General features: G+C 46.0%; 9 protein-coding genes across 9 annotated transcripts; 7 read left to right on the forward strand and 2 right to left on the reverse strand.

Moving 5' to 3' along the window:
* Positions 1–738: 738 nt before the first annotated feature.
* Positions 739–5,407, reverse strand: ASPBRDRAFT_200951 (uncharacterized protein; the record flags this gene model as incomplete). The annotated part of the gene is made up of 2 exons (XM_067621491.1): positions 739–2,006; positions 3,481–5,407. 2 exons carry the CDS (start codon positions 5,405–5,407, stop codon positions 739–741), a joined length of 3,195 nt encoding a protein of 1,064 aa, XP_067473567.1.
* Positions 5,408–5,674: 267 nt separating this feature from the next.
* ASPBRDRAFT_200952 (uncharacterized protein) lies at positions 5,675–6,513 on the forward strand (the record flags this gene model as incomplete). The annotated part of the gene is made up of 2 exons (XM_067621492.1): positions 5,675–6,356; positions 6,419–6,513. 2 exons carry the CDS (start codon positions 5,675–5,677, stop codon positions 6,511–6,513), a joined length of 777 nt encoding a protein of 258 aa, XP_067473568.1.
* Positions 6,514–6,991: 478 nt separating this feature from the next.
* ASPBRDRAFT_35081 (uncharacterized protein) lies at positions 6,992–8,254 on the forward strand (the record flags this gene model as incomplete). The annotated part of the gene is made up of 1 exon (XM_067623310.1): positions 6,992–8,254. The coding sequence occupies one exon, from the start codon at positions 6,992–6,994 to the stop codon at positions 8,252–8,254; it is 1,263 nt and encodes a 420-aa protein (XP_067473569.1).
* Positions 8,255–8,342: 88 nt separating this feature from the next.
* Positions 8,343–9,306, reverse strand: ASPBRDRAFT_35082 (uncharacterized protein; the record flags this gene model as incomplete). The annotated part of the gene is made up of 3 exons (XM_067623311.1): positions 8,343–8,657; positions 8,703–8,723; positions 9,091–9,306. The coding sequence occupies 3 exons, from the start codon at positions 9,304–9,306 to the stop codon at positions 8,343–8,345; spliced, it is 552 nt and encodes a 183-aa protein (XP_067473570.1).
* A 313-nt stretch (positions 9,307–9,619) lies between these two features.
* Positions 9,620–10,140, forward strand: ASPBRDRAFT_200954 (uncharacterized protein; the record flags this gene model as incomplete). Its single annotated transcript, XM_067621493.1, has 3 exons — positions 9,620–9,900; positions 9,954–9,971; positions 10,026–10,140. 3 exons carry the CDS (start codon positions 9,620–9,622, stop codon positions 10,138–10,140), a joined length of 414 nt encoding a protein of 137 aa, XP_067473571.1.
* Positions 10,141–10,554: 414 nt separating this feature from the next.
* ASPBRDRAFT_48972 (uncharacterized protein) lies at positions 10,555–11,235 on the forward strand. The gene is made up of 3 exons (XM_067626206.1): positions 10,555–10,655; positions 10,716–10,791; positions 10,859–11,235. The coding sequence occupies exons 2-3, from the start codon at positions 10,789–10,791 to the stop codon at positions 11,135–11,137; spliced, it is 282 nt and encodes a 93-aa protein (XP_067473572.1). The 5' UTR covers positions 10,555–10,655; positions 10,716–10,788; the 3' UTR covers positions 11,138–11,235.
* A 200-nt stretch (positions 11,236–11,435) lies between these two features.
* On the forward strand, positions 11,436–17,103 carry ASPBRDRAFT_69768 (uncharacterized protein; the record flags this gene model as incomplete). The annotated part of the gene is made up of 12 exons (XM_067629044.1): positions 11,436–13,050; positions 13,106–13,438; positions 13,491–13,545; positions 13,599–13,625; positions 13,677–14,490; positions 14,636–14,662; positions 14,934–15,010; positions 15,673–15,760; positions 15,813–16,217; positions 16,271–16,373; positions 16,427–16,638; positions 16,685–17,103. 12 exons carry the CDS (start codon positions 11,436–11,438, stop codon positions 16,790–16,792), a joined length of 3,864 nt encoding a protein of 1,287 aa, XP_067473573.1. The 3' UTR covers positions 16,793–17,103.
* A 2,079-nt stretch (positions 17,104–19,182) lies between these two features.
* On the forward strand, positions 19,183–20,791 carry ASPBRDRAFT_95598 (ferric reductase family protein; the record flags this gene model as incomplete). Its single annotated transcript, XM_067629535.1, has 5 exons — positions 19,183–19,560; positions 19,607–20,288; positions 20,336–20,397; positions 20,448–20,547; positions 20,673–20,791. Coding segments are annotated over 5 exons (1,341 nt in total), but the record flags the coding sequence as incomplete, so codon positions are not given.
* Positions 20,792–21,720: 929 nt separating this feature from the next.
* Positions 21,721–22,528, forward strand: ASPBRDRAFT_200957 (uncharacterized protein; the record flags this gene model as incomplete). Its single annotated transcript, XM_067621494.1, has 2 exons — positions 21,721–22,260; positions 22,412–22,528. The coding sequence occupies 2 exons, from the start codon at positions 21,721–21,723 to the stop codon at positions 22,526–22,528; spliced, it is 657 nt and encodes a 218-aa protein (XP_067473575.1).
* Between the last annotated feature and the right edge of the window lie 69 nt (positions 22,529–22,597).

A 22,597-nucleotide genomic window follows, 5' to 3' on the forward strand; every position in this document is an offset into this window, starting at 1 on the left:
TGTGTGTGTGTGTGTGTGTGTGTGTGTGTGTGTGTGTGTGTGTATTAAGGGACTCTAGTTAATGTCCAAAAGGTACTGTAACGTCTATCTGCTTGTCATATCCCTTTGTCTCCAATACACCACGATATAATATTGTTACTACTATTTCACATCAATTGATGCCGTTATTCTTCACGAGATCTTGCCTGAGGGTAGCATTACTAGGCAAGCTAATTGACTCCATCAATCTATTACTTGCTCCTCTATACAGATAAGAATAATTAATATGACACATCCCCATTAATTGACAGTATATGAAATATAAGACACGTGACTCCAGAACACGAAGATATAAGTAATCGTAACGGGAATGATTATATTCTGCAAACTACCGGACAAATGCCATGATCAAACGAGCAAGATAGTTCACTTCTGACAGTTTAAGAAGATCATAAATGAAATAAGGGCACTGTGCTTCCACTTGTGAAGCCTGCAGCTAGGAGTATAGGTCAACATTTTTTTTTTTTTTATCTTTTCTTCTCTTTTCCGTTCTGTTCTTTCTCTTTCTGTCTTGTTCATGGTCCTCCACGAGCCTCTGCTACTAGCATATCCACAAACTGGAATATCAAATCAAAAGCGACTTAAAACAGCACGTACTTGAAACAAAAAAGTAATACCCGAAGTGAGCATAACAATAAGCAGGATCTTGAAACCAGCCGCTATGCTGTTGACTCATCTATAACCCTGGCACTTCACAGTTTAATGTTTGCGACGGGTAATCAGCCTCGAAGCATGACCAGCTGAAGGATACGTCTCATCCTGGGAGCGCCAAGCTTCTGTAAGAGACGATCGACTTGAATCCATCCTTCCAAGACCTTGTGAACGGATACGTTGTCCTTGCAATCTAGCATTCTGCTTCACTTCGCCTTCCACCCTCTTGTTTATTGGTCTGTAAGTATGGAATCTCTCAGAGCCAGCTGAGAGGGTGGTTGTTTGACGCATGTTGTAGGAAGATTGGAGCCCCGAACGTCGTGGGCTCCTATCGGACCGTGGTCCCCGAAACCCCTTCGGCCCGGATGGAGAGTCAAGCCTATCATCTTTGTAGCCCTTCTTTGTAGGATGGCTATCAACTCTGTCACCAATACTAGGGAGGCTCTGTCCTTTGCATGTATCTTCAGTAGTCGACGGATCCTTTGCCTGTCGACCTACATTATCAATGCTAAAAGTCACTGCACGGTTAGCTTCTCCTATCCGTGCGTTGTCGCTCATTACACGTTGGACTCTAGGAAGCACAGCAGGATATTCCGGTTTCCTACCAGTTAAAATCTCCTTGTAAGCGCTATCCTGGGAGATCGCAAGGCGGTAAATCAGCAGATCGACTTGGAACTTTGTCAAGTGGTCCATAATTGCGCGGAAGCCTGCACGCGATTCCCATGTCCAGACCCCGTCAATCCATGAAACCCTTATGTACGTCTCAGGATACTGAGGGCTTAGCGTAGGATGAAGGACGGCAGTCGGATCGAGCTGGTACTCATCATCCACTCTCCACGCAACGAGACCCGTGCCCTCAACAAGTATAGAAGAATAACTGACATCTTCATCAAAGGACTGGTGAGCTCGTGCATGTCTGTCGATGTCTATGCTGTCATTGACATGATTTGGAAGAGTGGTGGACGTTGTCACGCGTGCGATTTCCCTCTCTTTGTATTGATGGCCTTCAATCATTGAAAATCCGAGTTTCCCACGGCTTCGCCACCCTAGGACTGCTCCCCGACTAAATGGAATACCGTACTCCTTTTCTGCTTCATGTTGCGTATCATCTAAGGCTTTGTAAGCCCGCCAGTTTGACACATCATCATCGTAATCGTCATCGTAATCATCATCGTAGTCGGACACTTCATCATCACCCTCTTCCTTCTCCTCCTCTTCCGCTTCTTCCGCTTCTTCCGGCTCCTCCTCATCATTCTCAAGCTGATCATGATTATCACTACTCTTGTCGTCATCATCAACAAGGTTTTGCTCTCCACCTGCCTCAGTTATAGAGAATAGCAAACCATTAGCGGGGCGAGAGCGCTCAGTGTGCGCTTCTGGCATTATTCTCCTTGGGCTTCCTGACTCCCCTATGAAAGCTTCATGGTACTCAAGGAACTGGTCCCATGTTATATTCCAATCCTCTGGCCAATTTGACTTAGTTATGGCTTCCTGAAGAGATTCCTGTGCTTGCAGAAACTTTTCTACACCTCCAGATTCGAAGTAGGCGTGGGAAGCATCTTCCATTCGGGTCCCAAAGGACGAAAGAAACTCAACGTCAATTATGCCTTCGTCCCGTCTTCTCTTGTGCTGTATGTTTTTTGAGCGAATTTGGTTGTTTAGGATCTTAAGTTGTTTGACTGCTTGTAGCGGTCGCTCGTTAGGCAAGCTCCATAATAGAGATGCGACTAAGGGGGTGGCGGTATCATATTCTTCGCTATATAATACCGAAGACGGCAAATCTGCGCTCTCTGGTGTCTTAGACTGTTTAAACATTGTGCCACGCACGGCATTTAGAGCAAGTAACTGGGGTAGCAGGTAATATATAAAGCGCCTACCTGATCAACATGTACAAAGTTACAAAAGTAAGTTTTCCAATGTTGTTGTGTTACTTGGTAACATATGTAAATTTATGCTTTGCGTTATTGTGCTATTTAGGATGTAAGTGGTGGGACTCGTGGCGACGTTCAAGTGTGTTTGTGCAAAACAATGAGAACTATTCTGGTGAATGTAAGCTAAAGTAAGATAATTGTGATCCAGAACATACCGTAGTTGGCCCCTAAAGGATGATGTATGGATGTTATCATCGACACTGGAGCCGGATACTGCAATCTACCATTTAGTCTGACCTGCAACGACTGCAAAAATGTGATATCATTATTCATAGTAACACAAATGATGTTTTGGAAACTCTTCAATCTGGTATGCTTAGATACATCAAGGAAGGAAAATAACAAAATAAATTGAGTTGCAAGGTCCTCAAAAATAGCCTACAATTGGGTAATATTAGTCAACTCTACACGGCGTAGAATGTGATGGATTTCTCTGTGGCTCGATGTTTCTAACGCATGTGTTTCGGGTGAGATTGATTTTCGCGTCGCGCAGGTGTAGTGTGCCGGTAAGGCTTATCTAGGCTCCTGAAGCCTTTTTCTGCACGTCTTGCTGGACCTGTGTCGGAAAACCTGTTGGTACTAGGCTCAGGTTCTGGGGATGTGGCATAGCGAAGTGTGCCTACTTCGGGGTGTGAACGATAGGCTCTAGACACTGAAGGCCTCCTTGGCCTAGTTGGTAGTATGGAAGTTGCTTTTTTCGGGAGGGAGGGCTGCTGTTGCCTTCGCGTGAGGCCCGAAGTCCTGGACTGCAGAGGGGGTGGTTCGGAAGCTACTTTGCTAGGAACGAAAGATTGTTGCCCCCTTTGAGCTTGATTTGAAGTTCTCGGTTGCCGAGAGGGCAATTGAGAAGCAGCTCTACGAATAAAGGACTGCTGTTCCATTTTCCCTGTGTCTGGGTACCGGCTGCGAAACGTAGGTTCTTTTTGATGAGCTAGAGATGGGTCTTGCCGCTGTCGCGGCGTTGCATCCCTTTGACTGTTTTGGCTAGGGCCCGACATGGGATGTCTATTTCGCGCGGCACGGATCTGGTCCCGCGTGGGTATCTCGGGTACAGCTGGCATTGGGGGTGCTGTAGGTCTTTTAGACCTGGAGGGCCCAGCTCGAGGCTTTAGGGATCTTCCATCTTTGTAATGAGGAGTTTGTCTTCGAGAAGCGGGTGGTGTTGGCAGGAAGTGCCTTCCAGTGCGCGTGTATTGTCCTTCGGGCTCGATTGGCACGCTCATATATGCCTCATCAGGTTCAGCGACATCAGCAGCTAGTACGTCGGCATCATATTCAACCTCTTCTTCATCAATTTCCTCATCAGTAAATTCCGGGTCAGCTTCCTCATTGATACTTTCTTCCTCATCTTCTTCCTCAACTTCCTCAGCGATGTCTTCATCTTCCAATTCATCTTCAAGGTCACTCAGGCTCTCTTCCTGTATGCTGACCACTCTTTTGTTCTTATTTGCTCGGGGATGAAGCCAGTGTGCTCCACCAAGGGCGTTTCTGTTCCTCCAATGTTGATTTTGCATAACTCCGCCGTCGGGATACTGTGGGCGTACTCCGGTCAATGCTTCCTGGTAGTCTCCCTCCAATGCAATTGCGGTCCGATAAACCAATATGTCTACCTTATAAGGGCTGCCTCCGAAGACAAACCGGAGGCTATCGCGAGATTCCCAGGTACAGACGCCGTCTGTCCAGCAGACTTGGACATATGTCTCAGGGTACCAAGCCTTTTCTGAGGGTCGTAGAACTGAGGTGGGCTCATGCTCGTATTTATTGTCCACCCTCCATGCCACCAGGCCTAGCGCTGCAACATCGTCAGATGATCGATAAACTTTCCTAGAGCCCCTTGTGCTTTTAGGTTTGTGCCCTCTGGAATTGGACTGGATATGTGTGCGTGAATCCTTAGGAAACGGACGTCTTTTTGCAGGCTCAAGACGGGCGATCTGTCGGCCATCACATTCGTACCCGACAATCACTGACCAACCGGTGTTTCCATGCGCGCGCCATGCCAGGATTTGACCTCTAGTGAAGGGCAGTCCGTATGTCTTTTCAGTCTCCTCGAAAAGCCTATCCAAAGGCACAAAGTTCTGTTGCCAGTAGCGAACCTCATCATGACCGGTCGTGTGATGATGCTCCTCAAAAGTTTCATCCTCTGGATACGAACGTCTGCCTCGATAAGTCTGGCTATACTCCTCGTCAAGCACATCACCCGAGAGTTCATCTTCATGGCCATATTCTGATCGGGCTTCGTCACCTTGATGAGCTGCGAATCCGTCTTCAGGTTCAGGCTCAGTGTCCTCCAGTCTCTCTGAGCCTTGGGCATACCCTTGGCTTGTAGGACCCTCATGTGTGGAATCATATTCAAGTGGATGCTCTGGCTGTTTTCCTATCGTCTTACAGAAATTTCGGAACTCATCATCATCAAGGCCCCACCCTGTAGGATATCCTTCTTTCTCAACCTTCTCGTCTATCTTTTTCTTCAGCCTCCCATAGGTACTAACATCATCCGCTACAACGTATTCCTCAACTGCTTTCTCAAGTTCTTTGCCACAATCAATGAAGAAGTCGGTATCAATGGTTCCTTGTTTGGAAGGGCGGTTTGCAGCAGAATTCCTTCTTTGGATGCGTGCATTTATCTGCCGTAACTTTTTAGCAGACTCGTTAACAACTTCATTGTTTAAGAGCCGGAAAAGTTGCTCGATATATGGGGTTGCGGCTTCATAATCTTTGAGTAGTTGGTGGGCTTCACTCTTTGAGATAGCATTTATCTTCTGTTTGCCTTTTGCTTTGGGAGGCATGCTAATGGATCACGTCGATTGGTTGCCGAGAGCTCAAAGGGAAGTAGGACATGAAACATAGAAAAATGCTACATACTAAGCATTACAATAGATGAGCAGAATATATATGCCCTGGCATTGAACTTGAAACTTTTTGGAAAGGCTCAATTTTACATTTCTACAAAACAGCTTCTCAGAGCTGTTTTTCGTTTCCGCAAGAAGGATCCGTTTTCGAAAAATAAATATGTGGACCAGGGCAAACCCACGAAGTATCTGCAAACTGTCAATATGTCCGTACTCCCTCCAAGGTATCTGGTGCCCCCTGTGGGGGTTCGTACCGAAAAGCCGGATGAGTCGGGTAATTTGACGCGACGCGACCCGGACACGGGTCCGTATGGGGTCTTTATTGAGAACAATGAGTTATTGGCATTGCCATGTCCAGCGGACCATGTACCAGCATATGGGCCCTACTGGCACAGGGCTACCGACCAACTCCGTCTCCTTCTTTGGGGTAGTGAAGAGGATCGGATTACAGCAGCCGACACATTGGACTCTTTGAATATTGAGATAGATGTCCAGTCCACTGAAATGCGCCAACCTCTTGGAACAGGATTCATTGAGGTTGACAATTGGAGGAACGCCGGTTCCCAACTTCGCCTAGCTTTAAGAGACCTTCATGTCTACCGGTCTACTGCTCGATTTGAAGATGTTCGTGACTTCATTTGGGAGCGTATACAACGAAATAATTACCCGACCGAGTGGCGTGTCACTCGACAGGAATTTGAGGCACAAATCCAAAATACCACGAATTACTACAATGCTCTCAGGGAGCGAGATGGATTGGACAATGAAGATGGGATATTCTATGAGCTCGAGCTGGAAGAAGGTCGAAGGCATGAAGAGCTTGCCGAGGAGCTCGGACAGAGTCCTCCACCTGCATATGACCTGCCGCCTCCGTATATCCATTCAGGTGCCGAGCGAGCAATAACTAGATTGCCTATCGGTGAAGGAAGGCTAGCTCAGCTGTTACAGAGACATTCTTCGAGACACCGCGAAGCGCGGATGGCTCGCGTGACAGGCCAACCCCGACCGCGACCTGCAGCTATCCTCCCAGCTCCATCTTTTAGAGTAGATCCCATACTGAGGAGAAGACCGATTAGACGAGATCGTCTGCAGCGTCAGGACAGAAGTCTGGGTCCCGGTAGTCCGAGTCGGAATTCATCACACCGTCACGCGGCCCAAGGACCGTCTTCGGGGATGCGGCATTGGGTAAATTTCAGATAATGGTAATCTAGGAAGCTACTGAGACAGGGGCATGAATGAACTTGAGACCTACGGCGTTCTGGAGATGAGTGGTGCTCGGGTAGTGAGTCTCGACTATAGAAGCAGAAGACAGATTGCGCAATCTCGATTTCGTAACTTTGGGCTCTATTCGTATCAGGTCCGGGTGTATAAATAGACCATGACCAAACACAATATCTCCATCTTTATAAGATCGTGACCCTTTTTTTTTTTTGAACTGTCAGAGGTTAATTAAAAGCCTCATCGGTCAGTATGGCAACAGCGTGTGATTCACAAAACATTTGTATCCGGGTGGCAATCACGATGGCTTGCCTGATATTTCTATGCGCACTGCGTATAGCCTTGGTTTTACGAATCAGAACAATCTTCGATATCTTGTTTCATAGTGTAGAAATACTACCAGGCGATGAGCTCTACGAAAGGCTTATCCGCTGGAAATCAGCCCAAACGTCTTCGCAGACTGAGGTGCCGGATAGGTTCAACCAGAACTGGAACGCTTCTCGCCAGACAAATACGCAATTTTTGGAGGATAAACAAGGCCTTTCAAAGCCCCACATCGACCCTGAACTCTTCACATATAGCCCTCCATGGGCTAATACATTATTCATCTGGTTCAAAAATCATCCTCTCATTCTTCAGATCAATCATGACAAAGGTGGCGGAGCAATTTGCATTACCTCCTTGTGGCTTTACGGTAGTGATATTGGCCAATTTCTACAGGAAGTGGAAGAAATGTCCATTGATGGCTACCACACTATCATATTCCGTGGGCAAACGCTAGCTTCTGAAAGAGGAAATGCTGTATGGGAACGAACGGCTATCAGGCTTCCACCATCACTCTTTGCATTTGGAATCGGTCGTGCACGACGACATGCACTGCTAGAGGACCTGAACGAGTTTCTATCACCAGCAGCGGTGAATTGGTATTCTGAACATGGCATTCCCTACCGGCGTGGCTATCTCTTGTGGGGAGAGCCAGGGTCAGGAAAGAATAGCCTATGTCTGGCGATATCTGGGCTCTTCGCTCTGAATATCTATACTATCAATGTCGCGTCGCAGCAGTTGAGCGGAACGGATTATGTTGTTCTGTTCCGAAGCCTACCCCGACGATGTTTTCTGCTGCTCCAGAACATCGATATGCTAGACAGTGCTCTTGTACCACACCTAATTGATCTACTGGTCGGGTTAGACGCGAAGGAGGGCCGTGTTCTGGTCCTAACCAGCACAGAAAGAACAGTGCCTCGACTATTCCGACAATCTCGATGCATTGACATGATCATACCAATGACTTCTGTGACCCGCTCTATGACCCAAGACATTTTCTTTACAGCTTATGCAGGTTTGACCTTCCCATCGTGCCAGTCAGGTGATCCAGGTAGATCTCCATTGTCGGAATCTGGTGTATACAGCAAGGCGCGAATTAAAAGATTAGCGGAAGAATTCTCGAAGAAGTTCCCCATTGGAGTCTTCTACGCGTCTGATATAGAGAACTACTTACTTATGTACAAGACTACACCTGAAGATGCGGTGATGAATGTTGACAATTGGATTTGTGAGTATTCTTAAAATGCGATAGTCAGCAGGGACATCTTAAGATTCCTCAGACTGTAATCCTACCAAAGCTTATTTGCCAATTCAATCATCGTTCACGGAATTAGAAATGAGATCCCACATTCACCCGGCCACACTCGAAGTCATCCCAACCACTCTGATCCGGAGGTGCCAGATCTTCGGTCGCAGAACCGCGAAAATTGAGCTGGTAATGTGCAGCCGCCAACTCGTTGTAGGAACTATAGAGGCGTTCGTAAAGACTATATAGCGTGTTAAAGGCAATTTGTGCGCGGTGGCATTTGTCTTCAGCCTCGATGAGCGACTGTTCCAGCGTGAATATATATGCCAAAAGTTGTTGTTCGTAAAAACCACTAGGAACAGCAAGCGAGCCATTCGAAGGGTCGCCATTCAATGCAACCTATGAGAATTAGCTAGATCCTATGGCAAGAAAAGCGAGACGTACTGGAGCAGTGGCCATCTTCCTCTGACACAAATCAAAAGCTGAAATGTGAGAAGTGAATGGTGTACATTTTCACACTTGATCAGCCGGGCGAGAAGGTTGTATTCATATATTGCTATCCCAAGACGCCCACGAGCTAAAATCCCGCAACATCTTCTGCTTCAGATATGGACTAATTACAGAAATAAATATACGATATGCTTATTTTTCTCTAAAAAACCAAAAATAGTAACATGCGAACGTGAGAGCCACTGGACTGCAGCATTTCGTTTCTAGTGGCTATCTGCAATGCATCGACTAGCGGGTCGGAAAACGTTCCAAGTTATGGATTGCTTGGAGAATATGACTTGAAACGTTAGATGTCATAATAATGATAGTTATTAAAGCTCACCTGTGCAAATATTCTTTCACGACGCAATTGTCGCCACTTATTCTCCAAAGCAGAACAAGTTCGCTGGCGGTCTTTTGGCACAGCTCGGTTGTAGAGCTGTTCAATTTGAGGCCAGGAAAGATTAGATTGCTTGAGCTGAATCAAGAGAAGCTCCTCCTCAGAGTAATACTGTTTGTTGTGGCCCGATGCAGGGGAGGTAGGCTCAGTCGGTTCCATTTGGAAACAGGCGTACGTAGATCTAGGATACGTAGCGGTACTTGGGCGGTTAGGAAACCTAGTTAAGGGCAGATTGAGCATATTTATAGAATTCTCGAGGGCGAGCCGCCAGGGTCAAACCGAGCACAGGCTGAAAGATGTGTTGAAACCGAAGTGATAGGACGACACGCGCTGTGGCCGGGTATACATACTCATGCGTAAGTCTATTGGTCAAAGTTGAGATCCACCAGGAGGGGATGATTGCGACAAAGCTAGACTATAAGAAGGTGCAGAACCCAGGCCTCGTCGGCAGTAGCTTAGCACTAGAGACACCATGGTCGACACAACAATGGAAGCATTTCTCAACTGGGGTGCCGGTGGGGAGGTGGATTTCCCAAACCCTGATATCTTTCTCTTTGATCCTGAATTTGACTTCCCCCTGGAGCCAACCGTCTCTCTCATGCCACCCACATTCCCCGCCAATTCTCAGATTCAAGAGGTCAACGACGTCCCGGAGTTGCTCGAAGACGGTCGGTGCGACCTAGCAGACGATGTGGAGAGCCTAACCCACTCGGTCCAGGCTCTGTGTGATCGCGTTCAGTCACTTGAGAACGAGTAAGCAAAACGCTGTTGCTTTTACCTGTCACAAATGCTCATTTACTCCACAGGCTACAGACAGAGCGGCAGTAAGATTAGTTGTGGCACTACACACATCACCCAGGCTAACAGTGCTGGAATAGGAACGTGAAATCCCTCGAAGCGTATATTGACAGTTTGCAGCCATTCTTGGTGCAGCTCAGCTCAAAGGTCGGACAACTTCTTGGAGCAAGCAGGCCAGAGGTGCTACAAACATAAGGGGATCAGACTTATGTCTAAGGCATCGGAGGATATCTTACTTGGCTTAGTATAAATTGTACCAGCATTCAACTTGACTGTTTTCGTCCTTAGCACATTACAGGTCGCTCTATTATAGTAACGTAGTACGCTGTCACACCGTAGTAGTTCTACAGCGGGTCCCGCGCCTATAGCAGGGGTTCAGCGTGATGCGCGCCAGTCAGAAGATAAGTCAGCCCTATCTGAGCAAAGCCGTGATGCCACAAGCCAAGCCACGAGTCAAGCCACGAGCCAAGCAACGAGCCAAGCAACGAGCCAAGCAACGAGCCAAGCAACGAGCCAAGCAACAAGCCAAGTGAAGAGAATTAAAGATGTAATATAAAACGAATTCCCAGGTCACTACCAGATTTAGTCGACTACTACCCTAGGTCGCGAGCTAAACTTTCGAAGTAGGAAATTCCCCGCTAAACGCTCGGAAGAAGCGGGAAAGCCATAGTTCCTGGTCTTTAGTTGCACGCCATTTTTCAAAAGTGCAGGTGTGTCCCCTGATGTCTCATTGAAGACATACTTGTCCTGCTTACCCATCTTGCTTTCAGGCGCCTTAGTTGAGGCGTCATTGTCTCTCAAAGAAGCTTTTGAGATAGACTGCGGTGTTTTGGAAAGCACTTCATGGTTCGTTGTATTGCTGTTTCGCTTCTGCTAGCTTTTCTCATATTTTGTTGACCCAGTATTCACCTAGGTCTCCCTTGACGATAAGCCTACACCTGCATATCTCGGACGAGCCATCAATTTCTATTTGGATAGACTGAATGTGGCGCGTCTGAACGTGCAATGCACGAAAGAGATGTGCGAGTCTCTACAGCGTTCGCAATGGAGGCTCCGGAAACTTCTTGACGAACTACAAATAAGAATCGATATACTCGAAGCTATTAACAAGGAGCAAATGCGGCTTATTCAAGAAATAACTGAAGCGATTGGCAACGATGAGGGTTTACCAGACTGTCAATTCAACCAGTGAGGGAGACTTATATGTTCATTATCTTGCAATGTATATGTAGCAACACATAGACACACGCTCATATCTTCTCACCTACACAAGATCGATATAAAAGGAGGAATCACATAGACAAAATCGCAATAGAAAAAAATAAATTATAGCGATAGCAGTAAATTAGGAGCAAGGCCAGATAGATAAAAATTGAGTAGGGTGTTTTAGTAGAAATACGCATTTGCGTAGATGTACATTGCCAATATCTGGAGGCAGCAAACTATATAAGACACTCATTAGCTTGTTGGTAAATCGCTCTAGCAGCATCATGGCTACCTGCGATCACCTCGCTTGGCTTCGCCATGTTGAAAAAGGAGACACAGGTGAAGTTATCTTTGAGGATACCGGCCGCTTTGGCAGAGTAATCGCAGAGTTGCCGAGACCAGATTCACAGAACCTTCGAACGGCTTTATTTGTTGGCACAAGCGCTAAGGACACAGCACTCAAACAGCTGTTTACGCGTAATAATATTGGACGACGGGGCCATAGGCACGATATCAATCTACGCGCAGATACTGCCTCGCTAGAAACCGACTCCCCTTTGATCTTTGCTGACAGCAACCCTTTCGTGAATAACCATACAGAGCGTAGCCATGTCCTATGTCACGAGACCGTCTCATATCCTGCCTCCTGGAGGCCTCAGGCACATGCGGTAATAGACATTGTGTACAGCAGGCTACTCTTTCTTTTTATCGATGTGGTATGCCTCTTCGCAGACGACTTCTCCAGTCTCGATGCCGTAGCACTACGGCTCATGCAATGGGCGGACATCGGAAGTGCGGCAACTGGGCCTTCCACAGTCCGCCCACGACTACTGATCATCATGTCTGAAGATCTTCCTCACAGTACAGAGATGTATGAGAACTTGGAAATGACTCTTCACTCGGGTATGGGTTCTCGAATGATGGAGACATTTTCTGCCGTTAAAGTATTTCAACTTGGCGGTAGCCATCTTTCCCTATTGGCTAGACACCAGCGTCTGCGAGATGAGATCCGGAAGCAGACCGAAGAAATGCTGAACGTACGGTGTAGCGCGTCTTGGCTCTTCTCAGCGTCTCATATGTTGTCCTTATTCGGGTGTGCTATCAGACATACTTCACAAACAATATCGCAAAGTTTCGATTTTCTGCTCGCCGCTCGCACTTCGAACAGGCTGGATACGGACTACCAGACTCACTTGGTGTCCTTTCTTAATCTCGCATCTCTGCACAGAACGCCCTATAGAAGCGTAGCCTCCATAATCGCTTCCAGCATTATAATGGATGCGTTTCCTCCCCAAATGCACCGTGAGTGTTACCCTCTGAATACCAAGAGTATATGGACTATCGCTGATCCATTAGGCTTTTCCATGGAATATACTTTTTCAAGCCTCTACAAGGAGCATTGTTATAAGGCACTAGAGATGTGCTATAACAAAGAATGTGCGCGCTATATGTGCGACGAGATCGAACGTTCTTGTTGTGACCATTTCGTACACTTAGAAAGTGGTTATATATCTTCGAGCAGGTTACATTGGGCAAATGCCGAACGACTGCATGATTTCATATCACCATATAGGAGTAACATCACTTGCCTTCAATGCATTCGTCGGGCACCAGAGCAGCACTTGAGTTGCGGACATTCCATCTGCTACGAATGCATCAGAATCTTCGGTGCAGTCGTTGCCGGCCGAGAAGATAGGCTAAAGGTAAATTGTATATACGGCGATAATGGCAAATTAACCGTGGATGTCAAGCCAAAGACGGCTGGGGTCAGGATCTTGGGTATAGACGGCGGGGGAGCCCGAGGTGTCACGCCGTTAGCATTCATGGAGGAGATGCAGAAGCTTCTTCTACATTGTCCTTTGCATGAGATGGTTGACCTTGCTATCGGGACAAGCTCAGGTACGTCCCGTAATCACTCTACGCCTTTCTTTCCCTTTTATTTATGTTGAAGCAGGGGGGCCGAGTGTTATTGCAAAGTTCCACCTTCACTGGTCAACGCAAAAATGCGGTGAGATATTCGAATATCTTGCTAAGCGAACCTTTAAGTCACCAAACACTATTTTCGGGAATATTAGGTCCCTCTTCAGATATGCTACCAGGGACGCTGTATGCAACGAAGATATATTGGAGGATGGATTGAAGGAGCATTTCACGCCTGATAGACACCTTTTCGGATATGTGCCAGAAACCATACCAGGAACTCGAGTAGCAGTCACAGCAACTTCGCATGGAAACTCTCGGTTTATTTTCGCAAACTATAACGGTCCGTCCTCTAGTCTGCCGCAAGGTAAGTGTCTGGTTATCTAAACCATTGTACAGCTCATAACATCTCCATTCAGGGTACACACTCATTCGCCCTAGAGACACCAAATTAGAGCCATTGTTGTGGGAAGCGTACGTCAATAACACTTTCCTTCCTAAATGTATCCCCGTCTAATTCATTCCAGGGCTCGCGCCACTTCTGCGGCTCCCTTGTGAGTTGAATATATACGTAACGGCAGACAAGACGCTACTAACTATTGTAGATTCTTTAAGCCTATGAAGACAGCTGTTGGGGAGTTCTGGGATGGAGGGCTCGCATTCGCGAGTCCGACAGAGCTAGCGTTGTGGGAAGTTTCCCGGATCTGGCGAGGAGAAGTGGTAATAGACTTCGCCCTTTCTCTAGGTACAGGACGCGAGGATAAGCCCGAAAGATCATCGCATTCCCTTTCTCGTTTATGGCACTCTTTTATGGATCATCTGGACGGCGAAACACGCTTAAGTGACGTGATTAACGGACTCAGTCAGGATCTGGAAGGACGTATATTACTATTGAACACGCGATTGAGACGTCCGACTCGCTTAGATGATATAAGCGATCTACAGGGACAGCGATATAACATTCACTTGAGCCCGAACTCCGGACAAGATATACTACATGCGGCAACTAGGTTCCTGGTTTCCAACTTCTATTTCGAGCTTGATCACCCTATGGTATACACCTCGGGGGTTTACTACTGCCAGGGATCTATACGTTGCCGTAGTGACTGTTACGCTGTAACAGAAAGTCTTCGCCGCCTTTACCCTGAACGCATGGAGTTTATGAGAGAAAAGGAAATCCTGTCAATTTGCAAACTGCAGGAAGACATCTGCAACGTATGCCACCGATACAAACGCGATGTTGCTTTCACCGTACGGCATCCTGAAGATATTGTCACTATTTCCCTTCGAATATCTAAAAAGTTTTATCAAAATATCAGTGGGTTTCCCCAGACAATGGCATGGTTCGACGTACAGCAGGGCTTTAAAAGCGCTTTCGGATCTGCAGACCATGGTTCCCCAGGTACTATCCGATGCCGCGTATGCCACCAAGGCGACATGCTTGAGCCACGCAAACGTCGGCTTCAATCTAGTCCAGTGGCACCGAAAAGAATAAAGCGGTAATATCGCTTTGGCCGATTTCATTTCTAAATGCCTACATCTCTGCTTGCATGTAAGATTTCAGGGAAAATGTTCGAAAATTTCTCAGAATGTATGTCTCTTGTTTAGGAGTCTAGACGTATATGGAATTTGCTATACGAAAATGATGACAAGACATCTGAAAAGAACAATAAGATACGAGGAAAGAATGTCCCTATGATTAATTAGTCAGTTGCGTAGTGCTCCCCTGAGAAAGGAGAACGGCTAACCTATTATTCTCATCATTAGAGATCATCTCTCTATACTCAAGCTAGGTATATATGGCAGAAGAACGGAGATTGAGTTAAATCTTTATCAAGTCATTCTTAACTTACTGAATATAGCCAGGCTACACAAGACGTCACTCAGACATTGGCGAAGAAGCCTGCTTGCTAAGAAATTGGCCGGATTATGCTACATGGTCCGTGTGATACTTGGGAGATGCTAGAATTAGCATAAGCACAGATGCACACTATCGCTTAATGAATCAATCAAACCTGCTGCCCTATAGTAGTAAGATTTACAGCTCTAATTTACAGTGGACAGCTATGTCTGAGAATAGGACTTCATGAACGAATGATTTGTGGCTCTTTTTCTTACCGCGGCCTAGGACACCGTCGAACTTTAAGGTGACCAGAACCACGAGCTACAACTTTCCGGTCCACGAGCTAATAACAACAGGTCAAACCTGGCATCGGCGAGACTGAATTATCATCTTCTGATTGGATAATCTAGCAATTTGTAAACTGCATAATGGTTAGTTTCGGGGCTTCTATTTTACCTTGGCTGCCTCATCTACACCCTGTGAACTGCAATGTTTGGCTCAGAATAGTCTATTGGCCCGGCTTTCTCACCCATGACCACGCCGTATCCTCCAATAATACTTATGCTGATATTTATAGCATACACCTAGACAGGGCTTAGACCTCCACTGATTGTATGAGTAGCCGTCGGCGCTTCCCCCTACGTCTGAATTTAAAGGGCGTTCCCGGTCATCACAGCGGACTTACTAACAAAATATTTCTGATCCTCAGTTGCCTTCAACCTTACATCAAAACAAAATATTAGTTGTCCGTATTGCAGTACGCAGCCGGATCCAGGTCACGATATGGGGTTTCCTAGGACTTTGCAAGATGCACCTTTCACCATTCCTCAAAAGAAAACCAACGAAGTACAGCTATAAGTTTAGCTTTAGGATTAGGAATGTATCTAACACAGTACAGAGACATACGCCCCGTTATAGACCTCCACGCCTCCCGCTATCTATCAAAAGCGTCGGCATTCCTTTTGAGCGGCCCAATGTTAATGGCCTTTTTTTTTTCAAAGGCTCCTCACTACAAAAATCAAGCATTGGATTTGAAGACAGCAACAAATTTAGAAATGCATGGTTGGCACATAACAACATTAGCCCGAAGCAAATGGTGGCTATCAAGCACAAAGCAGCAATCTCGTGGGATATAGAGTCTCGCCTTATGAAGCCACCCCATGCTAATGTGGTGAATTTATTGGCTGCATTTACAGACACAGACATCCTATTCCTAGTTTACGAAGAGACGGAGGTTTCCTTGAGTCAGGTTCGACAGCATATGGAATTGGAAGAGAAATATATATCATATATTTGTAAAGAGGTCCGTGCTAATGAATGTGTCGAGTGGTGTATCTACGCTAATATATACGTTAGGTACTCTATGGGTTACGTTACCTTCAGCAAACGCTTTTTGTCAGTGAGATGACACTATCCATTGAGAACATTCATCTCACAAAGGCCGGTTGTATTAAAATAGGTGTGTGTTTCAGTCATCGCTAAGCAGTTTGCGGTCATAACCTATAGTGTTAGCAAACGTTGGATTGTATCTGCTTCAATCGAATCAATTGTCCGAGTTTAGCGCTGTTCCCTCGGTGGGATACATGATGATGGAACTTATGGAGCCCAGGACTGCTTCCGCCAGGCCGAATGTCATTGTCTTAATGAGACCAGAAAGATGGAGTAGAGAGATCCGGGGCTTCCAGTCTCTCACGCAACGAGCTTGTATCGATGAACTACTTTGTGTAAGTGATTATTCATGATTATTCAACTCGTTACTAAGAATTGAAGCATATTTTCATAGCTGTCGGAATTAGCCAATCCCACCCTACCCTTCGCCAGATAATTGCAGCAGTTGGAGGCGCAATATCACCACCAGCAAAAAGATCCTATCGATGAAAGAGCTTTGATTGTAGAGAAATGAGTGTATCACATTCGTCCAATAATTACCTTGAAGTTGAGAAAAGCGGTTACATATTTTGTTTTGGCTGATTGACCAGTGCGTGTGGATACTCAGCACACTGCTCTAAGCTTGTTAGTCCTCGTTTATCTTAATTTCGTTTACATTACTATCCTGTGTTCATGTGTACATGCTATCTGGCGGCCTCTGGTATCCTAACTTGTGTTGAGGCTCCCATGTCCTCAGTTATTGATTGTATTAGTCTTTCTTCTTTAGCCTAGGTTTAGGGATATCAAGTTTTCTACAGCGCAGAACCCAGTTGCCACTGCGTCGGCGGTACTACGGAGATACTCGAGTGGTATCCCAGTATTCAATATCCACACTTGGGCACGATATAGGTAACAAAGATGACCAGACAAAGGTCTGGAAGCATTGTCTAAGACACTGCGTGTGCTTTGGATTTGATGCCAAACGATTCTGACACGGGATACAGTGTGCCTTCTTTCCTTTTTTGCTATCCATCCTCTTTGTGTAGCTCGCACGGTTCTGACCGTTGGCCATGTTATCCTGTTGGCTCTCGTTACCACAAGTTTACGAAATGGGTTCTCATAACCTGACGGAAGTGGAGCATCCGGATGAAGGGCACACTGATGACGATCTACAGCAATCTTCCAGCAGCCCAGAAGTCTAATTCATGGGAGCGACTGTACAGAAGTCAAAGTTACCGCCCTTCCCACATCAACCGCTTCCGCATGAAATAGATTGAAGGATCCTTAACTGGCTTCGTCGAGAACATAATGCACCAAGGTCAATAGTACAGAGGCATACGGGTAGCAACACAGTTTATGTGTATATGACGTGTATCTTGATAGTATCCCAGATATTGTATACTGTCCTTCCTTCATATAGTCTACATATACCTCATTATATCTAATTGTTGGTGACGCTAGCTACAAGAGTTTATAGATGACCCGAGATGCATGTCAAAGAGAAGACTCGTTGAGCAGACAAGCACAAAGTACGTAAGGGTTATTCCGCTCCATAAATGTGGAAAAGAGCTTACAGGAGATCTTCAAAAAAAGGATATAAGATATTGCGGCGGTGGTGACCCTCTCGACTATATTACCGACATATTTGACTTTGAGATAACTGTACGTTTCGAAAGATATCTCCTACTGAAAAAAAAAGAGATATATATATTTAGTTTGTACAAGGTCACTCCACACTCCGAGGGCAGCAGCTTCCCAAACCAGAAAGGTCCGTAATATGGGTATTGTGCGACGATGGTCTGGAGCTGCTGGCCTTCTACTGCTACCTGCCGCTCAGGCACACGACATTACCCGCTTTGTCTACATGGCGGCTATCCCAATTGTTCAATTGGCTGCATCCGACTGTCTAAAGAAAAGCGCCTATTGCCAGGATTATTATGCGTAAAATTACATTTTTTCAGTTGGTACTGTGGGTAATTGGTTGCCTAAATATAGGAACGGCCGACAACTTGAACGGCCGAACTTGAGTGTCTCAATCTCCCGAAACCCAAATGGACACCGCGGTGTCTAGACGCATACCATGTTGGATCCCAAGCTGTACAGGTGCCTGCGCCATCCAAATCCCCATGTGACTCATCTGTTTGTGCTATTTAGCACCCATTAGTTGGTTAACCGGTGTAGACCCGTACGTCCAGAATGCTTCCATGAAGCGGGTCCCCCTCCACGCACGCATAACCTATTGTCAACATATTATTCCACAGCTCCCTAAACGTGTACTTTATTCTGATCAGATGTTTGCATAAGGTAAGACAAATTCTTTCTATATAAAATACCTGCGCTCTCGGAGAACAAAAATTTCGATCATTACCCTATCGAGTAATAAATTGAGAGGCGATAAAACCTGTTCAGACATAATCTACATGATCGACCTCCTGAAAGGTCATCATAGGCTTTGAGCACCCACTGATCATTTTACTGCATAACGGAGTAGCATTCGCTCGCATGTGAACACGTTCCAAAGCTGGTGAAATCTGGGGAAGTCAGTTTTACACATTGGAGCTGGGGCGTCCATTTTTGTACAATGCAACGTAATGACAAAAGGGACTTTTCGTTAAAGTGAAAATTATCTACCAATCAGCCTGTCTGATTTGCCCCCATTTCAAGATAATTATTCTTTTTAAGTAGAGCATGTAGCCCTGCCATTTCTTTTAGTAAAGGTAATGGTGTATGAAGGACTAACGTCTGCGAACAAGATGTTAGATATCACTCACATATATGCCAGCTGCTTAGGAGGCGTTATCCTTATCCTTTTCCTTTACCGAGTGAGCAAGCTTTTTTACCAATCTCGCTCAGGTCCCTTTCGAGGGCAGCATCGTATATCGGCGTCTCTGGCAAGCGCCTTGCTAAGGAAGCTTTCCTTTTTCTTTCTAAAGCATATTGTGTACCCAACGCTTTTCAGACGCCGGTCCAGGCTGTGGGTCCTTCTCCAGATTACCTACTGGGCTGGGACTCTGACATGCAACTTTATCTTCACGCACTCTCTTGGCACTATAGGTGCACGAGCTGGTAGTATTGCCATTGCTAATCTCGTCCCACTTCTTCTTGCCGGTCGACTTAACCTTGCTGCGAATCTGTTAGGCATCCCTTTCCGGTCATACCTTCAATTTCACGGAACGTTTGGGGCAATGACTATTGTACAAGCAGCTCTTCACTCTGCCATTACCATACGAGAGAGAGGTCTGGATCCTCAAGAACCGGTACAGTTTTACGGAGTTTTAGTAAGGTATCTGTGAGTTGCGTGTGGTCCAATCTAACTACTGGCAGGCTGCCTCCGCCATCTCTCTATCAGTCGTCCTCCTGCTTATTCGCAAGTGGGTCTACGAATTGTTTCTCAAGTTGCATTACTGGATAGCTGTCCTCATAATGATTGCCCTCTGGCGTCATGCGTATCTTCAGAAGGCTTTCGCGCCACTTTACTTAATTGTTGGAAGCAGCGCCTTTGGTCTGTCGACTCTGCTTCATTTGATCCTTCTATTCTATAGGAACTTAACCAGTACAAGATTCGGGTCGAGGGCGGGCGTGCGCAGAAGGCAGTCCGGCGCAGCTGAAATCGTAATACCGGTTAACAGGCCTTTTGTTGTTCGAGCTGGGATGACGGTTTATATTTGGATGCCAGGTGTCAGCCCCTTATCCTTTCTACAATCACATCCGTTTACAATCACATGGTGGGAAACAGATAACGAAGGAAAAGCAAAATCCCTTTCCTTGCTTGTACAGAAGAGAAATGGTTTCACAAGACGCCTTTTGGAGCATGGTGCTACAGAATTCCTAACGTGGATTGATGGTCCATACTCTGAAAGACTAGACCTTGGACAATATCAAAGAGTCCTTATGGTGGCTTCTGGAGATGGTATCGTCGCACAAATTCCCTATATCCGTGAGCTTTTGGACTTAGCCCTCGATACCGACCGCACAATCTTTGTGGCTTGGGAAGTCGACGACACTGGTAAGTATCATCACATGCAACGGAGTAGAGTTCTCACTGTCATTTAGCCCAACTTGACTGGGTATACCCTTGGATGGACAAGCTTCTGGCCAAGGACAAAGGGAACTACGTATGTCCGTTACCAAGGGTATCAACGAGGCAAGGACTGACAGGTCATAGATACTACGTTTTGGACTCTATATGCCAGGAGGATCTGAAAACAATATTCCTCCACAACCATGGAATAGCCGGCATGAACGTATCTGGAAGCTTCACGGCTGTATCAATCCTTGGAAAGTTGTCTCACATGACTTCTGGAAGGGCAAAGGCACTGGATTAGTGACAGGTATGTGGAAACGAAACAACCGAGTACACATAAGCACCTTGACGTTTAACATGGCATAGTATCTGCACATGGTAATATCCGACATGGTATCAGAAAGGTTGTTCAGAGCGAGATGGATGATCTAATCGACTTTATCGAGCTGCCCTTTCAGCCGGCAGAAAATCGTAAGGTTAAAAAGCTGAAGAAGAGTGTACCTCCAAGCAATGTGTGATATGGCATAGTTCCAGGTACTGCGAAGAGCTCCTTTTGTTGGGAATAACGTCTATTTCCTGCTTGTAGATCACATTGGTTGCCGTCTTCCTCAATAGGGTTTACTTACGAGAACATGTCTTATTAGACCAGCACATTTAGCAATGACAATAGAGCAATCTCGTGATATAATACTTATAAACACTATCCAACTATTCGATGCCTAGAAATAAACATCGTTGGCGCACTAATCTCTAGCAGTGCGCCATAATAGGTATTGTATGGAGTACCATGATCGTTCAATAGTACCAATATACAAAACAGAATATATGAAGCTCAACCTTCCCTTATAATATACGTCTGTCGCACTTGTTAGTTCCAATCCCTCTCACGGAACTCTAGGTATGTATGTGGACCTACCTCTGCTTTCAGTTGCAACGAGCAGCCATTCGATTGGGTGTGCATAATTGCGGCTCTACGGAAGCAGAAATAAAAAGTGGCGGCACAAGTATTTTGGCGTATCAATCTCAGGCTGCGAAAGAAGAACCCCCTAATTGCTTTATCCCGTCGTATTCCTCGGGAACTTGAAAGATAAGTATACAAAATGCAATAGATCTCGAGCAACCTCAAGATCGTGCACGTGACCGAGTCTTTTAATTGGTTCTGCTACCGCCCAACAAGCGACGATAAGTCTAATGACAGCCCTAGTGTTCCAGGCGGTGGGTCGCCCGCGGCTATAAACTTTAGTGTTTCCCCATTTAAAAGTTTACCTTGCAAGAAGTCCACAATTTACATTGTCGAAAATGGTCATTATTTTCTGCCTTTCAGGTACGTCCACTTCCCTATAATAAGGATGGGATGCAGACAGGCGAGATCACTTTTTATATATAAGCATCAGTTCGATGTAGGAAGAGAACAATGACGACTCTCCGGGATTCCAGCTGCACTGTGTTTCCACAAAGTGAGGATGTCCTCACCTCTGCGGGCATCAAGCTCACCGAACAGGACAAGCGGACAACAAACTGCACTATCTTTCCAACAAGCGATGACCTGATCCTGTCTTCCACACACCGAGATACTGTGAATCATACCACTCAGTATCAAGTGACTCGCCAGATCCTGGGGAGCACCTCTGTGGAGAATCAAAGTCCCACACAAGTACTTGGCCGAGTACCATCTAATGGGAAACGTCCAGCAGAGCCGGAAGCCGCAGTGAGAGATGCGAAACGACTGAGTAATTTTGTCAAAGACGGATCTCCGTGGACTAAGTACCGCCGATTTATCAAGCTTGGATCGTCGGGAAAGTGCTTTCTAGGCACAGACGCCCATGAACGGTCCCCACGTATTATAGCTGTCAAAGAATTGACGTTAGCCGACCCTAAGTCGAAGCAAAATCTCATCGGGATAAATCATCCCAATATTGTTCAGTTACACGAGGCATGGTTGCAGAAGAACATAGTATATACCATTTATGAACGAATGGACATCACACTGGAAAGGCTTCAGCAGTTCTTTAAGTTGGAAGAAGAATATATTTCGCTTATCTGTCGAGATGCAAGTGGATTCAGTCCGTAAACGAATAGTGTTCGTTGGAGCTGACGCAGCATAGATCCTGAATGCCTTGCGGTTTATCCACAACGAACTCCAAATCAGCTATGATGGATCGATCTATGACAATGTGTATTTATCCTACGATGGAGCTGTTAAGCTGGGTATGGAATGCTGAAGTACTGAATAAGATATCACTGACATAGTCCGTAGGAGATATTGGAAACTCCTTGATAGCAAATTTGGG

Source organism: Aspergillus brasiliensis (assembly GCF_001889945.1).
Source record: "Aspergillus brasiliensis CBS 101740 unplaced genomic scaffold ASPBRscaffold_21, whole genome shotgun sequence".
NCBI classification, from domain to species: domain Eukaryota; kingdom Fungi; phylum Ascomycota; class Eurotiomycetes; order Eurotiales; family Aspergillaceae; genus Aspergillus; species Aspergillus brasiliensis.